Below are 27,236 nucleotides of genomic sequence, written 5' to 3'. Positions count from 1 at the left end.
CCTCAAAGTAGAATTTGTTTTTCTACCAACGATGCTTAATTTTCTGTTTTCTTGAGTCCAATCATTATGTCATGTGTTAAGATTTTGAAGAAGGAATATACCTCTAAAAGTACATTTTAAACTGAGGAGGAAAGATTTTCAAATAAAAATTTTAACCTAGTAACATGTATTTGTTTGTTTGTTTGTTTGTTTGTTTTTCAAGACAGGGTTTCTCTGTGTAGCCTTGACTGTCCTGGACTCACTTTGTAGACCAGGTTGGCCTAGAACTCACAGCGATCCACTTGCCTCTGCCTCCCAAGTGCTGGGATTAAAGGTGTGCGCTGCCACGCCCAGTTTAGTAACGTTTTAAAAATGTAATTCACACGGAATTTTCCACAAGGCAACCAGAGACTAATACAATAAGGATCTATAGATGTGATGCATCTTTTTGTGTAAAGCTCCATCCTGGTGATGGAACATTGTATCTGGTGATGGAGCACTGTATCCTGCGGATGGACCACTGTATCCTGGGGATGGAACACTGTATCCTGGGGATGGAGCACTGAACCTGTATCCTGGCATCTTTCTGTGTGGCGCTCCATCTTGGTGATGGAACACTGCATCCTGGTGATGGAGCACTATACCTGTATCCTGACTTTTAACTGACTTAATCTGTATCTCATTTATTGAGTAATCATCCTCAAACCTCTGGTAAAACAAGACTTTGGTATTTTTCTTTTTAAAAATGTGTTGTTACTGAAAATATGAAGTATCATTCCCTTCCCTTTGTATTACTTCTTAAGAGCTTTACATCCTGTTTAACTTAAGTGAGAATTTTGAGTTCTATTAGTTGCTCTTGGTCCCACAGAGTACTAGGAACTAGCACTGCCCACACTCCCCAGGAGGAGCCTGTGAGCCTCACTGAGCCTCATGTTCTCACGGAACCTGGGAGGACTCTGAAGACTCAGCACACACAACAGTGGCTCTCGGTCACTCTGGCAGGACTTGCCATTCAATATTGCCTTTCCTTCCATGCACAGCGGATGTGGGACACTGGGAAGTGGAGCTGTCATCCAACCTCAAGTATAGTGCATTCTAGACACAGAAGGAAACATCCCTTTAGCCTTTCCAGCAATAGGAGACTGCTGTCTCCAGTGGGAGGCTGGAAAGCTACCTCATCTGAAAGCAGAGGGGTCTGTTGGCCAGGTGCTTGTGAACTAACTTCTGAGAGTGGGTGGGAGGTGCAGAGGTCCCCACATGTGCCTGTGCTTACTTTGATAAATGCTTCATACACATTGAGCATGGTGAGATGGTCACCCTCCTCCACAGCAAATTTCCGGTGCACTCGAGTCTGTAAAGGACAAGGTTCCATTTAGAAGCTGACTCCCATGAGCCTCTTGTGCTGGGGACATGGGATATTCGAGGAGACCTGACAGCTTGACTTCCCAGGTCCTAAACCATATGCTATTCACCACCTCCTCCTAAGCTCCCTTCAGACCCCATCCTCGAATTCTTCCTGTGACAAAGATCCAACAATGCCACTTGTTTCCTGGGGCTGAGGAGATACAGATACAATACAGATGGCAAAGACATAGACGCATTGACTTTAGAACTTTATCCACACTTGGCTGTGGGTGACAGGCCCTACCTCCACAGTGCACAGGAAGGTATACATAACCATGCTCGTGAAACACTCCCCCATAGTACACGGCATACTCGCTCAACTGCAAGCCAGGCTCTTTTAAACAACCATCTGCAGCAGTTCTGAAGCAAGTTCTGACCAGAATCGGGGGGAAGGGGGGTGGGGGGGGACACTAGACTCACCGCCTGAGACTTCTGGTTTGAGGGAAACACGAAGACATTCTGGATCTGCATCATGGCGGCGATGCTCAGGGCCTCGTGAGAGCAGCCGAAGTTTCCTAGAGCATAAAAGGCGAAAGGCATGTTTGCAAGCTGACAGCACAGCAGCAGGAGTGGCGGGCACTTCCCAGTGCTTTCCTTGTGCAGGTTGTACCTTATAGTTCTTGATTCAAGTCCCCAGAATACAATTGCTTACCATTAGTGTCATGGATGGCCCCATGTGTCCCTGCTGAGAATTAGCCTACAGCGCTAAGGCTGGGGGCTCTTGATGTCCACCAGGGTAAGACCACACTGGCCTGTCACAAGGGCAGGTGAGCGGCAAGCTGGCTCCCTGCCCTCTGTGTGGACAGCTGGAGTCCAGGTAAAAGCACAGAGGGGAAAAAGAGAGACGTAGGGCTATGCTCCGCCCACTGTCCTTCCACTCCCAGCCCATCTGTGGGGTGGCCACCCTGTGGCTTAGGGTGACTGGGACAGCATCCTGAGCTTCTGGGTCTTGTGAACAGACTCTGCAACAGCTCGTCAAGCAGGACACTAGACGAAGCAAATGCACTCCTGCCTGGCTCCCCACTGCTCGATCCTCAAGCACAGTGGATTCTGCTCTTGCCGCATTCGGAATCTGTTTCTCGGGGAAGGTGGGGCCCTCACAGCTAACTTGCACCATGCTGGCTCTGACACATGTCTTCATAAACTGCCACTTGATATGACAGTTAGACAAACGCATAAAATATTAACAGCACCTTACCCAGGGGATCCTGTAGTGTCAAGATGTTGGTTAACTAAAGAAAGAGACCTTGTCCTAACTCACATCCTCACAAAAATCTGCAGAGAAACTAGAACTCTGAATGATGCTTCAGAATGCAAAGCCACACCGCCACATTGGCACACGGGGTGGTGATTTCTCAGACAGCCATTTTGGAAAATACATGGACCTTCTCCGGAAACCTAAAACAGAATGGCCACATGATCCAGCAACCTTGCTTCTGAATACACCCAAAAAAAATTGAACTGGTATGTGGAATGGACCCCACACTCTGGTGTCTACTGCAGAAGTAGCCTAATGCCCATCAGCAGTGGAATGGACAGAGACAGCATGGCATGTATAGTGGGGTACTTACTAGCTAATCTTTAAAGGGTCAGGCCTGTGGTCCAAGACAATGCGGATAGTAGTGCAGTGTGTTAGGCAAGTGAAGTAGGCCAAGCTCCCGCACACACTGTGCAGTTTAGTAACACACAGGAACAGAGCACAAAGAAGCTGCTAGAGGCTGGTGGGAGGGTGAGCGATAAAGATGGGAGATATTGCTTCAGGGATACAGGCTCAGCCTGCAGGAGTGATTTGCAGGTAACTGCACTATGGTAACCACTTTATGATGCACAGTTCCAACTGCTAAAAGGAAGTCCATACTTAACAGATGTACTAATTACCTCCACCGAAGCTTTCTACGATACAAGTACTGAACATCATGCCATGTCTTGTAAACATCCATGTTTCATCATTAGTCAAATTTAAAAACACCTTATTGCTGTTGCTACTTTTTAAACCACAATTGGTCTGTCTTCCCTTGGTGCACAGAATTCGGAGAAACATGGTCTTTGGAAACCAAAATAAAGTCAAAAGGGGTTGTCAGGCTCCACCCACCTGATTCCAGCAGCATCTTGGCAAACATGGGGTTCAGAGGGAACTCTGCGATTCTCATGCCAAGTGGCTCAGTTAGGCGACAGTCTTTGTCCAGACCTGCCGGCAGAACAGAAGACATCAGAAGGCGTGTGCCCCTGCTGGGATGAGCAGCGGCTGGGGGAGTAAGAGATGACTCTGCTCCTAAGCCTGACACAAGGGCCAGTCCATGAGAAGAGGAGGCAGTCACACTGAACTCAACACCAGTTTTGAAAGCTGCTGCTTCGAAGGAACTCGATTCAAGGACTTCAGTGGAAGAGCAGCCTGCACTGCCCCCTGCTCCCTCTCTCCTCACACAGGATGGTGCTCCACAGAAGCCGCCCTCTGTGGGGTCTGACAGCTGAAAGCACAGACACGGCCTCTGTCCACCTCCAGCAGCAACTGTTGCGGCTGACCATCGCTTCCTCACTACTCTCCCCATTTATCACAACTCGGGCCTCCGCGTTCTCACCTTCTGGAGATTACTCCATCGCTAGGACCTGAAAGGCCGAAATATTCCAAGTAGCGTCTCAAAACCCAGCATGCTCACACCACACGAGCAATCACAGGGCTGGACACCCAGAATCTGAACTCTGGGCTTTACCCTCTGTCCCTTTAAGTATAGACGACTCCATCTTTCCACCACGCTGCGCCCCCTCCACCCCCACCCACTCCAGCCCTTCCCATAGGCCTCTCTACCAATCCTCACCATCAGGCACAGGATTCCCAAGAACCCCAAGATACAGATGACCATTCACCAATCAAAATATGTTCTCCAAAAGCTTGGGATGAGCCAGAAAAGTCCTGTCCTTTCCTTTCCAATATAATTGTCTTTTTTGAAACCAGGAATTCCCCAACACTCTCCAGAGTGTTTATATTGGTGAGGACAGAATCTGCCGTTGTTTGACTTTCAGAATAACCCTTGCAGAGGACAGATGACACACAATTAGCATTCCCTGCTCCCCAGTTCACACAGCCCTGTCATACGCTGAGAGCTGAGGACAAAACCCTAACAGGACAGACAGACAGACAGACAGACAGACAGACACACACACACACACACACACACACACACATCAGAACAGACTACAGACTTAAGTACAAGAGCTAAGACTTGGAATAAAACCTGCAAGTAAAATGTAAGCAGAGGTCAGCGACGCTGTTTCCCTCTGGTTGTCTGGCTAGTGCGTGGATACGAGGAGCTGCACTCAAGATCTCAAACAGACCACGCCCACATTCCACCACTGAACTAGGACCCCATCCCCACGGCAGTGTGTCCTTAGAGGAAAGGACAAAAGCACAAAGCCCAGGAAAGCAAGCAACACAGTCAAAACTGGGAACTGCGCGCCACACCTCCAAGTAAATGGAGTATTTACGATCACACAGGGGATCTGTATCAGATCCAGCTCAATAGTAAAAAAACAGCAGACACCAGTAAGCAAGCTGAACTGACACAATGATGAACACTATACAATCTCCACGTCTATGGACTGCATACCCTTAGATTCAACCAATTACGTGTGAAATATTTGAGAAAACCAACTGTCTGGACAACCACACAGACTCTTCGACTGTCATGGTTCCCTAAACAAGACAGTAGAATAAGCAATGACGTGGTATTTACACTGGGATAGGTACAGCAACCTAGAGATAGTTTAAAGTGTATGGGAAGTTGGTGGTGTGCAAACACTGCACCATTTTACACAGGACTTGAGCATCCCTAGATTGTTGGTACCTGAAGGGAGGAGTCCTGGAAAGAAAGTCCCATCCATAGATACAGAGGGACTAGAGACACTAGTCTTGTAAACTGACTTGAAACAAGCAGAAAGGTTTTTAATATCATCAAGTCATCAAGAGACATGAAAAATCAAAAAACTACCAGATACCACTTCATATCGACGAGGTCAGCTGTGATTTTTAACAAACGGACAATAACAACTGTAGAGAAAGTGGTAGGCAAATAGCCATCAAAAACCTACATACTAACGTTCATGGCAGCATATGCATACTAACCAAAAAGAAACAATTTATAACACCCACCATCTAATGAATAGAAAATCATCACTACGTGGCACATCTATACACTAGAATATTTAATTAAATTAATTAATTAAAATAAATGTTCCACTGATATTTGCTACAGCAATACACGGATAACTTGGGAAGAGCTAAGTGCAAGAAGCCGATCACCAGAGACAACCTAAGGTTCTATTTATAAGCAATGTTTAAACTAGGCAAAGCCATAGCGACAACAGGTTAGTGGTTGCATGGGGCCAACGAGGACAGAAATGGAGAGTGAACACGAAAATACACACATTTGTTTTCAGAATGAGGAGAATATTCTAAAATTAGATTGTACTAAAGACAGCACAACCCCGCGACAACAGAAGCCCTTGAACAGTATGTTATAAGGAAATGACCTGTACGGTATACGATGTATGCCTCAATAAAACTATTTTTAAAATAACAAGAGAAAATCTCAGGGCAAAGCCTCCACTAAAACTTACTGACAAACTCAATACCCCACTCACAGACCCTCCCAAGAAGGCACCACTCACAGAAGAGATGGTACCCTGTGAGCCAGCGCCATTTCTCTAACTTAAGATACATACTGTGTTTCCAAATGAACAACAGGGTTTCCTCACTGCACAGAGTGCCCTTGCCCAAATAATACCCCAGGCTGCTAACTGCCCAGTTCCCATGGGGATCTCGGTAATGAAATGAATGGGATTTCCAAATGGGGCTAGGAAAGAGAAAGGGGTCTGAGGGCAAGGCACTGGCGTGTGTAGAGATCTGCCAGTCTCTGGGTGTCTCGTGGAAGTGTGGCCCTGGTGGTGGCCATCCACGGCTTTGCCATACTTTATAAATCATCATATTTGCCATGTGGTGGTTTGAATGAAAATGGCCCCTACAGGCCCATAGAGTGGCACTATTAGCAGGTGTGCCATTGATGGAGAAAGTGTGTCACTGGGGACAGAAGCTCAAGCCAGGCTCAGGGGCTCACTGACTCTTCCTGCTGCCTGCAGATCCAGGTGCAGAACTCTCAGCTGCCTCTCCAGCACCACGTCTGCCTGCATGCCACAATGCTTCTCGCCATGATGAGGATGGCCTAAACCTCTGAACTATAAGCAGCCCCAATAAATGTTTTCCCTTCTAAGAGTTGACAGGGCCATGAGCTACTTTTGTCTAATTTCTATTTCAGTAAAGAGGTTATACACATCAGGAGGACCAATCCCATTCCTAAAGACTCTTAAGAATCCTAATATGAATCCAGCTACCTAGTACCATATAGGAGAACACATGAGAAATGGGCATACCTCCGAGAGCATAGAGTAACTCCAAGGCTTGGACCATCGACTGTGCTGGCGGGGGCTGTAAAACACATGGAAGTCCTCCTAAATCAGTGTCCTTGAAAAGGAACGGAAACATGTGGCCACTCTGGCTCACTGTCCCTCTATCACGCCACATCTGCCCAGTCTCCATACTGCTGGTACCTTGAACCATGCCTCACATCTCTGTAGCATCCTTGGAAGTGCTTCTCCAGCTGCCCTCCCCTCACCCCATCAGCAGGAACAGCCCCCTATTTTAAACTATCCCCTCTCTTGCCTAAGCTCCTCTCGGCCTTCTCCTGCATAGGCAGAGGAAGAACTAACTTCTGCTGCCCAGGTCTTGCCAATGGCGAGCTAGAAACATGTTTAAGTTGCTGAAAATACAGAGAACGCTGACACTGCAAAGGGCCACAAGGCTCACACTGTGCCCTTCAACCAGGGCTCTGACACTTCTTTCCTGCCCTCTAAAATCCTCACTGAGCACACTGTGTGCCAGACATCAACCTTTCTAGGGACTCGGTTCCTAGCTAGCCAGCCAACATGAGCACCTTTCCAGACTGCGCTGCCTTCCGCCCTCCCCCCCCACCTCCTCCCCCGCCCCCCACCCCCGTGAGAAAGGTACCAGAAAAGGACATTTGAACAAGGCTTCCCTAGCACTTGATGGCAGGGTCAGAGGCTAAGCTGAGGCCTTGCTTTTGGCTGTTGTTTGCCAAAAAACAAAGTCAAATCGTTAAAAGATCTGGTGGCTGACTATACAGACTTTACAGTGTGGGACCCACACCCGATTGGCTCCACACAGGGGAGCCGAGGCATCACTGTAAGCAAGTCACACAGCTGGTGAACCACGCTTCTCTCAGCTACCACTGTGTTCTTCAGAGAAGCAAGGCAGGCACAGGCTCAGTGCGGAGCATAAGAGTCTGGAGATGGAGGTGAGAAAGAGCACAGCAGAGTACCGCGCTAGCACATCTGGGTTCCTGTGGGCACGCGGTCCTGTTCTGTGCTCTCCTGCTCTGTCTCATACTCACAGAAGCTCCAGGGTAAGCACTTGGGATCCCTTCACAATATTCCACTACTTCCATACTCCACAAAGAAATCAACTCTTCTATAACTGGGCAGATGACACATACAAAAACATGTATGTTTGCCGAAAATACGATGTTACAGTGAAGTCATACTTGACTGTTCAACAACAGACTCATGGAAATTACTAACAAACATTAACACCTAAATAACCTTTCAAAAAAAAAAAAATCTACCATATGAGAAACAACAAAAAGGATGGCCTAACATCCTTCCGACTCGCCGACCACTCCATCTGTCTACCTGAAGGAATGATGGGTGTGACCAGAGCACCCAGGCCAGGCCTCACAGGCTGCTGCGGAGACCCTAGTCAGGCAGCCATGCATCAGCAGCCTACAGAAGCCCAATGATTCCACTCTTACACCTTGCCTTAGGAAATCATCAGCGATACCATGAACCACAGAGTCCCTCCCAAAGCCTTGAGCTCCCTCAACCTTGGCACTCTACAGCCAGGCCCATTCACAGACTCTGCCCGGGCTCCCTACCCTCTGGGTCTGGTGATGCCTCACACATGGGGAATGGGGTGGAGGCCCCTTCCCTTGTCTCTCTGAGCAATGGTCAAGCTACCCACTTACTTGTCTCTACCCCAGTAGGAAGGGCAGGAGCTAGAGAGGAAAAATAATTCTAGATCTCCTGGATGCCAGTTTGCCCACACCCTGCAGAGGACCAAATTGGCATATGATGTTCTAGCTGAGTGAGGAAGAAAAAAGACGGCATGCCAAGCGCCCTCACACCACACCCCATAAGCTCCTCGGCCAGAAGCAGGACTTACAGACATGAAGTGGAACCTGAGGACATTGTCGATCCCTAGGGCTTTCAGCTGCAGGATGACGGGGGCCAAATTGCTGCGCTGCATCTCTGGGACGGTGGACTGGGGTAACTGGTCGAAGGCTTCCTCTAAGGAAAGAAATCAGAAATGGATCAAACGTGGCACCAGAAGCACCCATGACAGGGCAGTCTCCTTCTCTACCTTGAACGAGAGCTGTGGGATTTCTGGAACTGGGAGCACAAGATTGTGATACCAAGTTGTTTTTATATTTAGGAAGGACCACTCTACTTCAAAAATAAAGAGAGCTGAACAATACCCCTCTACAAAAGCACGCTCCTATGCTTCAGAGTGCTGCTTTTCAGATGCCTTTGTCAGTGAAATACTAAACAAAAGCAGCTGTCATGCCCAGGTACCTAGGGGCAGAGTACCTCAAGAACGCAAGAGCAGCAACACAAATAAGCAAAGAACAAAGTAAAAATAAATCACCAAATCTGTCCCCAGAATCTGACAAAGGACCTAATTACAAAGAGCAAAATTTGTACAAACTCAGCTTTTATTTTTTTTAATTTTTATTTTTATTTTTTTCAAACTCAGCTTTTAAATCAAGGAGCCAAATGCAGATCACACCCAGAGTCCTGTACTTGCATGTCCCATGGGAACAAAAGGTGACCTCAAACAGGAGACAGCACCCCAAGGCACAGAGATGGGGGTGGAAGGGGAGGATAGGGAGTAAGAGGAGGACTTCTTAAAACGAGACCAAAGGGTGGGGAGAAAGGAAGGCATGAAATCCCTTCTTGTGTTTATTCAGAAAGCCTATGGCTTAAACATGCCAAATCCTCTCAACTAAGCCAACACTGTACAGACACACGTCGCCTGCCTGGCCTCCACTTAGATCAGAAAGCTTCAGTTAGCCAGAGAGGAAAATGAACTACAGTACAGTCCCCTGGAGAGACACTGCTACCAATAGGAAGTCTTTCCCTGAGAAAACATGACCAATATTCTGGACTGTGGGACGTAAACTGCCAAACGCATGTCTAGCTGGAAGGTTCTAAGTGGCAGACAACAGCAGGAACGGAAGTTGTTTAGTTTTAAGAACATTGTGGCTACAGTACTGTTACCAGGACAACCACATTCCCCAAGCCCACACCACTGGCCAAGACAGCAACAAGTTACTCGCTGAGAGGCTGGCCCCACTGAGAAGATGCTTCGGGAAGCAGATGCTGATGCTGGAGAGATGAACATGTGATGGTACACAGAGCCACCAAGGCCCCTAGAGCCTGGGGCACAGGACAGGGGCTGCAGAAGCCACAGGCAAGGCCCCGAGGGACCTTTAGAAGGAGGAAGGACCTGGATCAAGACCAGAAAACAGGCCTAACAGGGACATATGCTCCTGCCATGAACGACCAGAGGCTCAGGAAGGAGGAGAGCAGAGACTGGGGGGAAGGTTCTCAGGAGCCGCCAACAGCAGCAGGAGGATCTGCTGGGCAGAGACAGACAAGCCCAAGGCCTCCGAAGGATGAGTGCCCGGATGGGAAGCAGTGGGTGTGGCTAAGAACATAGCACAACTGAGACCTGGGTGGAGTAGAAGGGAGAGCAGAGGAGCTGAGACAAAGTCTCCGAAGGGTCTGGAAACTAACCAATCAGCGGCACATGCTGAAAGCATGAGGGAAGAACCTGAACACTAGGCACTAACACACTGGTTACTGTCCCTGGCCCTCCCCAACCACACCCATGCTAAAGCAGCTAGGCCTGAGGACTCGGTGGCCTTTCTCCCAAATCCATCTGTCCAGCTTTAGCTAATGTCCTTTCACACGACTTCTTTGACATGTGAGACACGCCCATTTCCACTTTGAAAATAATTTGAGTTGGAGCTGCAGAGATGCCGCAGTGGTGAAGGGCGCTGCCTGTTTGTGCGGAGGATCCAGGTTCAGTTCTCAGGCACCTACACAGTGGGTCATAATCATCTGTAATTCCTACTCCAGGACATACAAAGCCCTCTTCTGACCTCCCCAAGTACCAGGCACACATGTGGTACACAGACACAGATGCAGGCAAAACACATAACCAGGCGGTGGTGGTGCACACCTTTAATCCCAACACTCGGGAGGCAGAGGCAGGCAGATCGCTGTGAATTCAAGGCCAGGCTGGTCGACAAAGTTAGTCTAGGGCAGCCAAGGCTACACAGAGAAATCCTGTCTCAAAAAAACAAAAATAAATAAATAAATAAAACTGGAGTTGTTGGAAATGGTGGTGCATGTCTTTAAGTCCAGCACTTGTGAGGCAAAGGTAGGGAGATCTCTGAGTCTGTAGCCAGCCTGGGCTAAAGAGAAACCCTGCCTCAGAAATAAATAAATAAAACTAACTTGAGTTCCTTAAAAAGTTAGACACACAATTACTCTACAATTACAATTCTGCAATTCCTCATAGAGTTAAAGGTTTCTCTGCATGTCCCGAGTCCACCCATATACTTACATCCAGCATCAATCTCTAGAGCCAAGATAAACAGTGTAAACGATGACCAGGAAGACAGTGCACATGACATAATGGACTATTACGCAGCCATGCCATCCTCTCCCTAGTGCCCTGAAACCAGTCTCGATGCCCCACGCACCCCACTTTGACAGTCCAGGCTGCCAATATGATCGGGGTCACACACTGCCTGGGCTGTGAAGTACTCTCTGCTCCCAGCAGGTGAGAATGCACCCTCTCTGCGTCAGTGACCCCCTCTTTCCCCTACAGCCCTTTATCACACCATGATCTGATCCTTGGTCTGCCTCTTCTGCCATACAACCCTCAATGTAGCCACAGCCCATGGCTCACTGAGCTCTGGATCCCCAGGCCCTGATGACACGCTAAAAGAAAGGAGGCTAGAGGTGAAGTTCAAGAGTGGGGAGGTCCAGAGTTCCAGAACCCACAGAGGAAAAGAGAGAGAGGAGGGGTATGTATGTATGTATGTATGTATGTATGTATGCATGTATATGCATGTGTGTGTGTAGTAACAGGAACAGAAAGGGATAGTGCTAAGTCCTCAATTCTTAAGCAACTGTAGGTGGATACTGGATAGAGGAGGGAATTAATGAGTTGGAAATTCCATCTGTGCACTAGAAAGGCACATGAGTGGGGATGAGAGTGGGGGTGGGGTTTTGGTACCATTCCCAACAACAGAGACACAGGGTAATGGCAGCTCTGGAGCATCATGGTATCTGTGTTTCTCAGTGTCCACAGGCTAAGGGGAAAGCTCATTAAGGGCTCGGGCTGTCTACCAGAATTTCATTCTGGCGTGTGATCCAGAGTGAATCTCCACAGGGATCTGATGAGAGATGTCACTGGGCTCAGGGGTCTAGGATAAGAGCACAGCACAGTAAGCACAAAGTAAGAAAGACAGTGCTTGATGCACAAGCCTGTGCTCAGGGGTCTGGCATGAGGCCCAACACTAGGCTAGAACAGAGGTGGCAGGCAGGGGCTGGTTCACTGAGCCAGCTGGGGAGTCCTCGCAAAGAAGGAAGGAATCAGTGGGAGGCCTGGGAGGGAGAGCTGGATTTGATGGTGAACTCCGCCATGAGTGAAAACTAACTCTCTATGATCCAAAGCCTAGACTACTCTAAGAAAATCCAAAATTGCTAAGAAACACCATACACACCTGTATAAAGGCGGTAACACTTTCCGGAGCGGTTGCGCCCACCACGTCCTGCCCTCTGGTTGGCTGATGCCTGAGACACGGGTACCACCACCAAGCATTCAATGGCCGTCCTGGGGTTGTAGGCGCGAAGCTTCATAAAGCCACAGTCAATCACATACACAATGCCACTGATGGTGATGGAAGTCTCTGCCACATTGGTGGCCACGATCACCTACGGAAAAGATAAAGCTGGTTGGGTCTTTCCACTTTAAATAAGTTTAAAGGCCCTAAAGACATATTGACATTTCAAACGCCATGCTGCCAAGCAAGAGGCAGGACCCTGGGTGGGAATGTTCCGATTCTATAACCTTACAAAGCTTCCTGAATCCCCTGAGAATGGCTTCCCCATGAACACAGTATAGCCATGCCTCCCCAGGGTTGCCGAGGGGGATACAAACAGAGAGATATAATGTCTGTTTTTCCAACAAGCAAATAACTTCAGAGAGCAACCAGTACCAGGAAAAAGCACAGCCTGGCCTATAGATAATAGTGTATGCTGTGTCATTATATGTTACAAATTACATATTACACATTATACATTATAACAAAGTGTCCCCTCCACACTGGCTACCCAGAGGAAACATCCCTGAAGGATGAACGTGAGCTGAGACCTACTGACAGGAACTAGCCAACCCTACAGACCAGAGAGAAATGCCACAGAGGAAGCAGATGCTACCAACAAAGCCACTGTACAAGGAGCCGGGGGACAAAGGGGGCCCAGGTAGTGGCAGCAGTCTCTGGCTGCCATGAGCCAGCCGCCTCTGCTGAGTCTGACAGAGCTGGGGATATGCATTTAAAACACACACAACTCTTTCAAGCACTTTACATTTGATAAAATCATTTTATGAAAATCTTTCTATTTTTTGGGCTGGAGACAAGGCTTAGCGGTTAAGAGCACTGACTGCTCTTCCAAAGGACCTGAATTCAATTCCCAGCACCCACATGGCAGCTTACACAGACACACATGCAAACAAAACACCAATGCACATAAAATAAAAATGAATTTTTTAAAATCTATTTTTATATGGTAGAGGGTTACAATTTTATACTATACAGCTTTCTAAAAGCTATTGCTGAGGCAGGTGAGAGGCTCAATGGGTAAGGGTGTCTGTTGTCAAACCTAAGGTCCTGAGTTCAGTCCCTGAGACCCACATGGTGCAAAGAAAGAACTGACTCCCATAAGGACACTCAGACCTCCACATGTGCATATGGCACGTATGTGCCCTGCCCCAAACTCCACATAAATAAATGTAATAAAAATGTTTAATTATGCATGTTTTACAGCTAGGAAATCTGAGACCTGAAGGTAAGTAACTTAGGACAAGGCACACAGCAACTTTGCAAGTGGAACCCAGGCCTGCAGACTGGCCGGCCGACGCAGTTCACAAATGACTGGGCAGGTAGGGATAGCATGTGTCTGTAATCCCACAACTCCTACAGTGAAAGGAGGCAGAGTTAGAAGAACCCCCAGTATTTGTGGGCCAGCTAGGCTGGCAGACACGGCAGCAAAGAGAGATGCCATTTCAAGCAGGGTGTCCTCTGACCTCCACATGCACACTGTGGCATATGCCTACGCTTACACACATGAATGCACGCACAAACGCACGCGCGCACACACACACACACACACACACACACACACACACACACAAATACATACCAAAACAACAATTTTGCAGTACAAAGGGGAGCCAATGTGACTACAAATGGCTGCAGGCACCACTGATCACTAGACGTCTCACCTTTCTCACGCTGTGTGACACCCTGTCAAACACCTTCATTTGCTCAAAAGAAGGCAGTCCTGCATACATCGGGAGAACACGGAGGTGTTTCTTCATCCCGGTGCGGGCAAGCGCCCGAGCCTGCTCAATCAACATGGACACGACAGTTTCTACTTCTTCCTAAACACGGAACCAGAAAGCAAAGAAGCTGGTCATGCTATCCTACTGAAAGAACAGATGCTGGAACAGGGGCTTTCACTGTGGTCACCTTCAGGAGCTGTGTACTGCCATGTCCCACTCAGGATGACATTTAGTCACATGCTACCAAGTAACAGTATCAAAGGAGTAAACTCTGTACAACTAATTAGTAAAATTAAGCCATCTGTAGTTAATAGAAGAGTTTCCATAAATACACACCATGAGGAACTGGTGAGGTGGCTCAGTGGTAAAGAGCAGGTACTGCTCTTACAGTGGACTGGAGTCTGGTTCCCGTCACCCAGGTCAGGCAGCTTACTCTACCTTTAACTCCAGCTCTGGGGGAGCCAACACCCTCTTCAGGCCTCCACAGAGGCCCCTGCACTCGCTGCACAAAGATATACACCGTATGCATAATGACTATTCTTACACAGCTTTTACGGCCTGGTGCAAACAGCATCCCATGTGTATGGACATGCTGAGCACGGTGTGCATATGGACAAGCTGTGGCCCATGAAACCACCGAAAGCTTTCCTGAGGAGAGATTATTAACTGTGGGAACGTTTGGCAGTAGGAAAGACTAAGGCTGGGGGTAGTTCTGAGCAGCAGTACGACCTTAAGACAGTACTCTGGCTTAGTCAGTTGTTTCCACTACTGGTCACTGGTGACCTGCAGAATGAACTGGAAAGATGTCACAAGTAAAGGACCCACTCCTAACTTTAGGCCACCTGGGAAATGACGCCCTACATTTGCCCACAGGATGGGATTGCACATGCACGAAGCACAATGTACCCAGGGCAACATCCAATGCAGCAAATAAGACAGCCCATTTGACACGGAACTAATTTATTCTGAAATCAGCTAATACAGTTAAAATATCAAGGCAAGAGAAATGGCTCAGAGTTAAGAACACTAGCTGCTCTTTCAAAGGACCTGGTTCAGTTCCTGGCACAGGCAGATCACAATCATCTGTAACTCAACTTCCAATAGATCTGACGCCCTTTTCTGGCCTCCATGGGCACATACACCCACAAGGTACATATACATCCACAAAGACTCACACACATACACATAAAATAAAATTTAAATTAAAAAAACTGCAACTAACCTCGTACAGCAGAATAGGGATGAGCTAATGACCCCTAGCAATCTAGATCGCAGGTGGTTGATATCAAACCAGCAAATTTTTATGTAACTTAGCAACTACAAAATATGATTAAACATGACACAAGGGGTTGGCTGCTCTTCCAGAGGACCTGGGTTCAATTCCCAGCATCCACATAGCAGCTCACAACCATCTTTAACTCCCATTCCAAGGGATCTGACACTACTTTCTGCCCTCCTTAGGCACCAAACATACAGGCAAAACACCCATACACATTTTTAAAAGAGGGGGGAAAAAGAAAAGACAAAACGAAAACAAATGACTAAGAACACGGCTTTATGTTAATGCTGGTGTTGCCTAAACATGTTATGCAGAGAGACTGGGTGGAGCTACCTGGCCAGTGAGAAAGGCTAGTATGTCTCCATCTCCCTCTGTCTGGTGGATCTTCACCACAGTGTCCACGGTTGCCTTGATATAATCTGGAACAGGACTGGGAAAATGTATGAGGAAAAAGATCATCACTGGAATGCGCTCATTTATTACAGATCAATTATCCTAATAACCTGGCAGCCAAACCCCATAAGAGTTAGTTTGGGCCAGGCCAGCAGGTAATTAGCATATGGTAAGCAAAATAAACATGAGCTCCTTTCTTTTTCATGGGCAGCAACCAAGAACTGAAGGTGTATCTCAGTGATATAGCACTTGCCTAGCACACGTAGGTCCCATGTTCAATCCCCAGCACAAGAAAGAAAAAAACAACATTAAATGCAGCACTTCTATAAATAATTACATGTAAACAATGTTTTTGTTTTGTTTTGTTTTACTTTTTAGCAATATTTGCCAAGAAATAAAGAACATTCTGGAAGACAGAATGTTCTAAAAGCTGGATTAGCATCATTGCTGAAACTAGTCTTGATACTCCTGTACAAATTTATGTGTACTTGTGGCCATTAGTTCAGCCTGGAGAGAGTGAAACAGCAAGAGGCTGATGAGAGGTGCACGTGAGCGATTTATCTGCAGCATGTAAAGATGCCAAGTCACAGAAAATCAAGGGCTTCAGACTCAGGGCAGAAGCCCACTGCCCAAATTAAGGCTTGTGTGATAAAGTACCATGACAACAAAAACAAGTTGGGAGGAAAACTGCCTTACATATCCCAAGTCACAATCCATCACTGAAGTCAGGTCAGGAGCTCAAACAGAGAAGGAACCCTGAGCCAGGAGCTGATGCAGAGGCCATGGAGGGGTGCTGCTTAGTGGCTTGCTCCCCATGGCTTACTCAGCCAGCTTTCTTACAGAGCCTAGGACCACTAGCCTGGGGATAGCACCACCCTGCCATGGGGTGGGCCCTCCCCATCAATCACTAAAAAGAAAACGCCCCACAGGCTTGCCTACACCCAAGTTTAGGAAGACATTTTCTCAATTGAGGCTTCCTCCTTTCTGATGACTCTGGCTAGATTGTAGTAGCCATCAGTGTCCATCTCACTCATGGCTGAGTGAGTGGAAAGGGCAGACATTCCCTCCTGCCAGAAGGGATAAAGATGAAGTTTACAACTCTCTGGATTTAATAGGCACTGGTCAAGGCCCAGTAACTAGGTACAGCAATTAGGATGGCCTCTTTCTTATTCCAACGGACTCCTCCCAAAAGTGCCAGGTAGGCCTTCTTGCTAAGAATGTAAAGACGGGATTCCACAGCGCTTCCCTTACTAATGGCACCCTAGAAACCCTCAATTCAGGAAACTGCCAAACCACCTCCCATCAGTCTCCAACTACTTGACTCTCTCCAACTGAACTAATGGCCACAGACGCATGTAAATCTGCACAGGAGTGTCAAACTCCAAATTCAGCAATGATGCTGGCCCAGCTTCCAGAACACTGTCAGTAATGCGAGCTGCACCACACCCCTCCTCACTGTCCTCACTGGCTGGAGGCCAACAAAACAAAGTACCCGATTATTCTGCCTAACAGGTGAGGTCCCAGATTACCATCACCAAGAATCAAGCACTACCAAACCTTTGTAGGTAAAAGATATCCACTGGAAATGTCCGTCCTTCCACGGTGAGGATCACACAGGTGTCCCTGGCTGGGTCATTGGTTTCATTTTGGTTGAAGAAATCGCGAAATTTCTAAAAATAAACAAATACATAAATATTATTCACATTTATCTCAAAAAAAAAAAGAAAGAAAGAGAGAATGGCTCACAGTAATGAACAGGAAGAAAATATGGAACTGGCAGAGATAAGTGGGATAGTAGGAATTAGACACACAGTGAAGATTATACACTGCAGAAGAGCTTGTTTTATTTTAGAAGCAGGCTCTCATGTAGCCCAGCTAGCCTCAAACTCACTAAGTAGCTGAAGCTGGCCTTGAACTCCTGATCCTCTGGCCTCTACTGCTTGAGTGCTGGGATTACAGATATGTACTGTCACATCACACAAAATGACTTTCTAAATTCACAATTTTCTTCCATTTCTTTTACACCTCCACCAGGCTCTCGCTCCCATGGGCCAGCTTTAGTTTGTTGAGACAGAGTCTTGATACTCAGCATAGGCTGAAACTCTATGTAGCCCAGGCTCGACCCAAACTCAGGATCCCCCTGCCTCTGCCTCCTGAGTGCTGGGACCACATGCGTGCATCACCACATCAAGCTAAACGTACTTTTTTTAAAACACATTTTTATTGAAAAATAAAATAATTCATATTGCATCTCATTTTCTATCCCATCCCCTACATCCTCCCATTCCTCCCTCCCTCCCACTTTCACCCCAATCCCCTTCCCTATGACTGTGACCAAGGGGGACCTCCTCCCCCTGAATATGGTGCTAGGGTATCAAGTCTCTTCTTGGTAGTCCGCTATCCTTCCTCCGAGTGCCATTGGGCCTCCCCAACAAAGGGACATGGCCAAATATGGGGCACCAGAGAGCCTGTGAAAGTCAGTCCCCAGTCTCCACTTAACTGTGGAGAATGTTCTGTCCCTTGGTTAGATCTGGGTAGGGGTTTGATGATGACTGCACGTTTTGTCCTTGGTTGGTGCCTTTGATCAAGCAGAACCCCTGGGCTCAGATCCACCCATCATAATAATGTTCCTCTTGTAGGTTTCTAGGACCCTCTGGATCCACCTACTTCCCTATACCCTATATTTTTCTCACCTAGAGTCTCAATAGGATGTTTTCACCTCTATCTCACTTTCCTGGTAGGTGCAGACTTTCATAGGACCTGCCCCTTGGGCTAGTGTCCAGTTATAAGTGAGTATATACCATTTGAGTTTCTCTGCTTCTAGGTTAGCTCACTCATTATGATCATTTCTAGTTCAATCCATTTGTCCACAAATTTTGGGAATTCCTTGTTTTTAATAGCTGAGTAGTATTCCATAGTGTAAATGTACCAGAGTTTCTTTATCCATTCTTCTACTGAGGGACACTTCGGCTGTTTCCATGATCTGGCTATTATGAATAAGGATGCTATGAACATGGTTGAGCATATGTCCCTGTTGTGTGCTAGAGCATCTTCTGGGTATATTCCAAGGAATGGAATAGCTGGGTCTTGAGGAAGCCCTATTCCCATTTTTCTGAGATAGCACCAGATAGATTTCCAAAGTGGCTGTACTAGTTTGCATTCCCACCAGCAATGAAGGAGTGTTCCTCTCTCTCCACATCCTCGCCAGCATGTGTTGTCACGTGAATGTTTGATTTTAGCCATTCTGATGGGTGTAAGATGGAATCTCAGAGTTGTTTTGATTTGCATTTCTCTGATGACCAGAGATGTTGAGCATTTCTTTAAGTGTGTCTCAGCCATTTGATATTCCTCTGTTGAGAATTCTCTGTTTAATTCTGAGCCCCATTTCTCAATTGGGTTATTTGGTTTGGTGGCGTTTAATTTCTTGAGTTCTTTATAAAGTTTGGATATTAGACCTTTGTCAGATGCAGGGTTGGTGAAGATTATTTCCCAGTCTGTAGGCTGTCGCTTTGTTCTCTTGACAGTGTCTCCTGCCTTACAGAAGCTTCTCAGCCTCATGAGGTCCCATTTATTAATTGTTGACCTTAAGGCCTGGGCTGTTGGTGTTCTGTTCAGGAAGTTGTCTCCTGTGCCAATGTGCTCCAGGCTCTTCCCCACTTTTTCTTCTAACTGATTTAGTGTCTCTGGTTTTATATTGAAGTCTTTAATCCATTTGGACTTGAGCTTTGTGCATGGTGACAAGTATGGGTCCAATTGCATTTTCTACATGTAGACATCCAGTTAGCCCAGCACCATTTGTTGAAGATGCTATCCTTTTTCCATTGAATAGATTTGGCTTCTTTGTCAAAAATCAGGTAAATGTACTTTTCTATTACTGAAGCTGCAGAGAAGATGTCAACGACAGATTCTAAAGGTTTAATTAAGTTAAGGTCAGAATTGAGTGAGGCTGAGCTAGCATGTAGCTGTGGTAGGACTGACTCAAGCTTGGTGCAGGTTACATCAGGCTGGTTGATAGCTCCAACCACGCATCTAATCATACACGGCTATCACCTCATAAAGGTGATAGTTCTGCACAATAGCTGTGTCTCAGACACATCCCAACAGATTTCAGGCCCTCTGATGGCACAAGCAGTGCCCTTCTCCAATCATGTGCACATGCATGTTGACACAGAACAGGACAGAACCGCTTCTTACTCAATGAAGAAACGTCCTCAGCAATGGAGAGCTTGGGTCGGAATGACTATGATTATGAGAAAGAGGCTGGGACAGAACTGGGCAGACCCAGCCAGGGTCAAGCTTAGATACTGCAGACAGCTCAGAGACAGCAAAGGAGGACACAAGCGACACAGTCAAGACTGTCACCAACAGCCAGGGTCAGATGAGCCAGGGGCCATGGAAGGAGTGGATGGCCTTGAGGAAAAAGAGGAGATTTAAGCCGCTCAGAAGGAAGTGAGTGAGGAGGCAGGAAGAGCGGGGTGAGCAGGGCCCAGGCTTCAAGGCCTCGCTGGACCAGCTACCACCAGGGCATGCTGAACAGTAAGTGGGGTCATTACAGCGTCACCAGGCACTAAGCATGCAAGTGGTATACCTACGCCCATAAACAATAATCATATTTTTTTCTTAAAAGGTCTATTTCTCAAGAGTGCATGAACCATGAGGCAGAATCAAGCGAAGGAAGTGAAGGCCTCACCTGGAAGAATCTGAGTCAGGTGGAAGCAGTATGGTTACAATGACATGGACATGGGGGAAGCAATGGAACAAGACAGAGAGGAAGGGCAGCAGTCTGTGACACAAAATGGAAATAATGTGGGCCTTTGCTGTGCCATCTGCAGGTTCGGTCCAGCTTCCCGTGCTGGGAAATGCTCCCACCTGGTGCACACACAAGACCTCCCAGCAGCCGTCCATGGCCTCCCCAATCCCCACCCACCGAGGCCTCAGGATCCTTCACCAGGACTGATGGGAGGGAGGAATTAATCTCTCTACAAGTAATCAGACCCATGAGAAAATAACAACAGAGCAGTGGGGACTGTCTGCGGCCTAGCTTCTGCCATGTGGATAGGCTAGAGGACAAGGATGGGATAGGAGGGTGAAGGGACACTGCAGTCCCGCCTGCTGAGTGGGTAACTGCTACCACAAACACAGCAGCTAGGCCAGTCAAACAACTATCCAACCAGCCTCCAGCCTTCCCTGCCACTTCCCTGCTGGCATCTCATGTACAGGCTGGGCCATCGACCCAAGGGAAACCAGAGCAGGTGGCCTGCGCACAGCATTACACAACTAGACAGTGTGGCAGTAAGTCTGTCACCTATAGACACAGAGACTTGGGTCAAAAGATGGACCCAGGGCACCCTTGGGCCTCTGGATCAAAATGCAAGGTAAACCATAGTCTGCCCTTGCTCACTCCTATGCAATGTCCCTCACTCCAGGCCTTTTCAGCCTACTCACATCCTCTTCCTCTCACTTAAGAATGTACATATTACACCCACAGACCCACATCTACCCACCCCACCCGCTAAGCCAGGAGACCCCAAATCGGCTGTCTCCCTTCCACACTCCCCTCAGGAGAAGGCACTGGAGATCCAGCCAAGGGAGAGAGGAATGAACGGCCCGTAGCTCACTCTGGGCCCAGGTGAGTACTGTGGAAGTTCCAGCATACCCAAATCAAAACACATCAAGGAATGACAAAGCTGGGCACTCCCTTTCAATTCTCTCAAGATTTTGGGAAAGTATCTCCATCAACTACTACAGACGTAATGAGGCAACGCTTTCCAGTCTCTGTACCACATTAAAGACACTCTGCACGTGAGGCTCAGGGAACAGTGTGGAAGAGGGACAGGATCGAGGATCTGTGTGTGTGTGTGTGTGTGTGTGTGTGTCCTAGCACTATCAGAAGCTACACCTACTAAGTCTAGCCAACATGACAGTCAAACATGAGCTGAACAGGGACAACAGACATGCTAAGAAGGACAGGGAAAGACTAAGAGGCCTCAACCCTACACAAAGAACTGCAGGCAACTAAGGAATGCTGAGAGCAGGAGAAACAAGCTTCTCCAGGTTTTTGGGTTTTAAGTTTGGTTTGGTTTGGTTTTTTGTTTTTCTTTTTTTTGTTTTGTTTTGTTTTGTTTTCCTTTTTTTTTTTTTTTTTAAGTTTTTTTTTTTTTTTATAAAGTATACAGTGTTTTGAAAACATGTTCACCTGCAGGCCAGAAGAGGACACCAGATCTCACTATAGATGGCTGTGAGCCACCATGTGGTTGCTGGGAATTGAACTCAGGACCTTTAGGAAAACAGACAGTACTCTTAACCTCTGAGCCATCTCTCCAGCCCTGGTTTTTTGTTTTTCGAGACAGGGTTTCCCTGTGTAGCCTTGGCTGTCCTGGACTCACTTTGTAGACCAGGCTGGCCTCAAACTCACAGAGATCTGCCTGCCTCTGCCTCCCGAGTGCTGGGATTATAGGGGAGTTCCACCATGCCTGGCTCACCAGTTGTGTTTTTTTAATACCAAAGGGTCAGCCCTGAAAACATACATACAAGAAACGTACAGGCTAATCAGATTATATTGAGGAATATATATACATACATGCGTCCATTGTTTCTAAAGGTCATGGACTTGAAAGAGAGCAATGACGGTGTGCGGGGTTAAGAGAAAGGACAGAGGGAAATAATGTAAGCATGTCATAACCTCAAAAATAAACGGAAAAAAAGACAATGAACAGTAGCAGTAAACAGTTCATACTGTCAATTAGCAATGGAAGTGACACAGACTGGGACATTGCATTTTTCACCGCAACTAAACCTGTTTAGAACAATTTTTCAGTTTGTAACTTTTAAGAGAGAAAAACAGGAAGTGAAAAGATAACAGAGATGATCTGTGCAGCTGGAGCGCAAAGGCGGGAGCCAGAAAGGTGGGTCAGATTCCTCCTGCAACGGCTGGTTACCTTGACTGGTTCTACGAGCGCCTGGGAAGAAAGAGTCTCGATGAGTGACTGTGCACATCACGGCAGCCTGTGGGCACGTCTGTCAGGAGGGAGGGGGTGTCTTCACTACATTAAAGGATGGGAGAAGTCTCAAGCCCAGCACGGGCAGCACTGTTCTGGCTGTAGTAAGAGTGGGGAAGGTGGGACCAGAAAGCCAAGAGAGCTGGGGTTCAATTGCCAGTACCCACATGGCAGCTCACAACCAACCATCCACACTCTCCTGGCTTCCGTGGCACATTGAATGCACACGGTGCACAGACATTCACACAGGCAGAACACCCCATACACGTACAAGCAAACTTTTAAAATTAATAATGTTTAAAAAGAGTAGGGAAAAGTGAGCTGAAGTAAGCATGCATGCATTTATTTCTCTCTGAAAGCTAAAATAAATATCTTCATTCCTAAGTTGTTTTTTTGCCAGGATATGTTATCACAGCATCAGAAATGAAATTAAAACACCTCCAGAGAACATTCCAGTAGATATCATCACGTCAGAGATGACAGCTAATGCAAGGGGACAATGAGCAGCTCAAACCCAAAGGTAACCGTGGGCAGCCTGAGCCAAGCTCCAATACCTGTGAAACGCTGACAGGCCAGCCTGGTGCACAGGCGCTCCAATACCTGTGAAACGCTGACAGGCCAGCCTGGTGCACAGGCGCTCCAATACCTGTGAAACGCTGACAGGCCAGCCTGGTGGACAGGCGCTACAATACCTGTGAAACGCTGACAGGCCAGCCTGGTGCACAGGCGCTCCAATACCTGTGAAACGCTGACAGGCCAGCCTGGTGCACAGGCGCTCCAATACCTGTGAAACGCTGACAGGCCAGCCTGGTGGACAGGCGCTACAATACCTGTGAAACGCTGACAGGCCAGCCTGGTGCACAGGCAGGCATCTCTCACCAAATCAGCCTTCATTCTTCCACCCACAGGGAGACAGGAAAAAAGCCAGGGCCAGACCCTCATGACATCTCACCTGGAGTATAGAGCTGCCCTCCTGACTGGCAGCTATCTCCTTAACTACTCCTGTGTCTCTACACAGCACAAGATGATCTTGCTGGGTCTCAAATATGGGCAAGTCACTGCCCTATCTACCGCAGTGTAAGGCGAGAAGGATAGCACCATGAAAAAGACAGAGTCCCAAACGTCATGGACTCAAGCAATTCCTCAACATGCATCTAAAGTCAGTGCAACTGAAACACACACAAAGCTGTGCAAGAGGATGGAAGCAGGACGAGTGAGGCCTTTAAGGAAGGCCTCTCTGAGGTGAGGTTCTCTAACGCCAGAGAAAGATGCTGGAGAGCCATGGGGATGTCTGGAAGAAAAACAGACTTGGGAAAAAAACCCTACCTCATCCCAAGGAGAAGCCTGGTTTTCTCAGAGGAATAGAAGGGGACCAGTGGAGCTGGTATACAGACAGACTGGAAGGAGAGGAAGTCAGAGCAGTCCTGGGGATGGAGCACCCCCGGGGATGGAGCACCCCAGAGAGGGAGCACCCCGGGGATGGAGCACCCCCGGGGATGGAGCACCCTGGAGAGGGAGCACCCTGGGGATGGAGCACTCTGGGGATGGGGCAGCCCTGGGAATGGGGTGGCCCTGGGAATGGGGTGGCCCTGGGGATGGGGCGGCCCTGGAGATGGGGGAGCCCTGGAGATGGGACAGCCCTGGAGATAGGACAACCCTTGGGATGGAACAGGCTGGAGACAGGACATCCCTAGGGATGGGGCACCCTGGAGATAGGACATCCTTGGGGGATGGGACAGGCCTGGAGATGGGATAGCCCTAGAGACAGGACATCCCTGGGGATGGGGGACCCCTGTGGGGCCTGACAGACAGAGTTCTGGTAGCTTCCAGAACCCATGGTTCCCATGGCTCCCACATGGTCAAGGAGCCCTGATTCCCCCTTTGCCCATGAAGGAAAGGGCCATGTTATCTCAAAACCTGCTAAAATGCCACCTCTTTCGTGACAAGTTCCTGACATGCCCAGCTGGCTGGAGTTAAGAGCAGCCTTCTAGGTTACCAGAGCACCTTAACACACTGAATACCTCTTTATGCATCTCCCGCCCTGGGCTCACCTGTGGCTAGCAGGAGACTTAGCATAAACAGCAGGTGGCTAAAACAATGAGATGAATTGAACCGATTTTATTAAATAAAATATTAGTCATCAAGAGAGTAAATCAACCATATAAAAACATAGGGAGCAAAGAGATGGCTCGGTTGGTAAAGATAACTACTGCCAAGCCTAATGATCTTCATCCCTAGGACCCTCATGGTGGAAGGACAGAACTGACTCCTCCATGCTGTCCTCTGACCTCTGCCATAGCATGTGTGTCCCCTACCACACATACAGAAAGTTAAAAAAAAAAAAAAAAAAAAAAAAAAGGTTGGGCGTGGTGGCACACGCCTTTAATCCCAGCACCTGAGAGGTAGAGGCAGGTGGATCTCTGTGAGTTCGAGGCCAGCCTGGTCTACAAAGTGAGTCTAGGACAGCCAAGGATACACAGAGAAACCCTGTCTCGAAAAACCACAACAAAAAAACAAAACAAACAAACAACAAAAAAACCCCACTTAACATGGAAACTACTATTTGTTAGAGGAGAAACTTAACTGCACTAAAAATATTAAAATAACTATATATTTTCATAAATAAATTTAAGAAATATAGATAGCCTCACACTGAGAAGTAAAAGAAGCTGCCAATGTCAGGAGAAGGACAGCCAAGACAAACACAAGGCAATTCAGTGATCATCAACGCCCTTGGTTAACTACAGTCTAATTTCTACTCAGAGTGAGGAGAGGCATCCTACCAGATGGCCCCACAAAAGGCAGGTCACTCTGCTGAAGACATGCTTTGGCAGAGGTGCAGTCCCAAGGACGCCTGCCACTTCCAGTGTTTACGTAGAACACGGAGAGATGCCCTTACCTCTGCGTCCAGAGTAGCTGAGGCCACAATCAGGCGGAGATCCCCTCGCTTTTTCTGAATCTGAAAAAGAAGGAATTGGGAGACTGTGGAGATGGTGGGACAGCGGACAATTCCTGGCCAGGCATGGTGACACAGGTCTGCAAACTCCAGCAAGCAGGAGACGGGGCAGGAGGAGTATCACAAGTTTAAGACCAGCCAGGGCTAGACAGAAACCTCGTCTCACAACAAAGAGGAGGCCCATCAGTGAGACAAGAACGCTACAACGGACTGACTATTGGTGTCACCATCACACTTCTTCCTGATTTTGAAAATGCACAGAATTTCCTAAATTATGATGCAACAAAAATTTTATGCAAAATATAAAGGGAACTAAAAACTGTAACTATAACCCTAGACTTAAGGACTACACTTGAAATTATAAAAAAAAATAAGCACCCTTCCTCACATGTGGAGCAGTGTGAATGTCTGTATGAAAAAGTACACTAAAACCCAAAAATAGCAAATGGTGGCACCAAGATAGAGAGAGGGGCACTAACAGTCACTCAAAGAAATGTGCTCACCAGGCCCACACCACACTTCCCTAGTGGTGATGGCATAGTGAGAAAATTCCTTATACATATCAAAAAGTCTGATCATCAGCCAAAGCGTAAAAATAACAAAATATCAACAACAAAGGCAGTTTATATAGCCCTGGGCATGTGCCACTTCAGGAGACAAACGGAGTCGCGCAGTGTGCACGCCACACAGAGACACAAGGCTGAGGAGGGGCAAGCGACTGACACCAGCCCACCTCTCCCTCACTTCACTGTGGACAGACACAGTTACAGGATCTGTACAAAGGTACACGGACGATGTCATCCTAGGATGTGTTGCCTTACTTAAGCCTCATGGCAATGATGTTCAGGATGATGTCCAGCAGCTCTGCCCAGCAGAACCCCCCAAGGAGCAGTTCCTAGTCCACCCTGCCCTGTCTAGGCAGCAGCCACTGGCCACACGTGGCTATGAGAAGCGTTTGGAATATACTAGGGTGATGGAAAGATCACAGTGTTATCTTATTCCTCTTTCAATAATTCAGATCTAAACACCCCCAGGTGGCTAATGGTTACAATGCAGGCTCCTGCCCACACAGGCACGGAGACACTGGTTTCGAGATGTGTGCATGTGGCAGTCAAAAGTCATACCCAGGCAGTCTTCTCAGGGCATCCCAATCTACCACATCTTACTAGACTCTAATAATTGAGGAATTTTGCAGAGAAAACAACAAATTTAAAAAGCAATAATAACGTTAAGGGTAAGAACCAGAGAGAATGAAGGTAACAGCTAAAAGCAGACAGTGAACCAGAAAGTTCACTATAAATAGCTCTACTAGGAGGTATGTCTGAAAAGAGTTACAAAAGTAAGAGAAACACACATGTACAGCACATGTGATTACACAGTGCTCAGCACCACAAGACCTGGCACATATTAGGCACAGTACAGGAAGAGTGTGGCAGACACCAGTAGCAGCCAGTATGTAGT

At 47.5% G+C, this 27,236-nt stretch overlaps 1 protein-coding gene across 1 annotated transcript in view; it reads right to left on the bottom strand.

The window, feature by feature from the left end:
- The window catches only part of Dhx35 (DEAH-box helicase 35), a 64,904-nt gene that overhangs the window by 15,978 nt on the left and 21,690 nt on the right, over positions 1 to 27,236 (bottom strand). The window contains exons 8-17 of the mRNA XM_051143701.1: positions 25,719 to 25,778; positions 17,379 to 17,491; positions 15,762 to 15,858; positions 14,090 to 14,248; positions 12,309 to 12,519; positions 8,672 to 8,796; positions 6,808 to 6,862; positions 3,476 to 3,571; positions 1,804 to 1,898; positions 1,253 to 1,330 (exon numbers count right to left, since the gene is read on the bottom strand). Of these exons, the coding sequence (XP_050999658.1) occupies positions 1,253 to 1,330; positions 1,804 to 1,898; positions 3,476 to 3,571; positions 6,808 to 6,862; positions 8,672 to 8,796; positions 12,309 to 12,519; positions 14,090 to 14,248; positions 15,762 to 15,858; positions 17,379 to 17,491; positions 25,719 to 25,778 (1,089 nt within the window). The remainder of the gene's footprint in view (positions 1 to 1,252; positions 1,331 to 1,803; positions 1,899 to 3,475; positions 3,572 to 6,807; positions 6,863 to 8,671; positions 8,797 to 12,308; positions 12,520 to 14,089; positions 14,249 to 15,761; positions 15,859 to 17,378; positions 17,492 to 25,718; positions 25,779 to 27,236) is intronic.

This window comes from Acomys russatus, chromosome 4 (genome assembly GCF_903995435.1).
Source record: "Acomys russatus chromosome 4, mAcoRus1.1, whole genome shotgun sequence".
NCBI classification, from domain to species: Eukaryota; Metazoa; Chordata; class Mammalia; order Rodentia; family Muridae; genus Acomys; species Acomys russatus.
The sequence above is the reverse complement of the archived record's forward strand: the minus strand, read 5'-3'. Positions and strand labels throughout refer to the sequence as shown.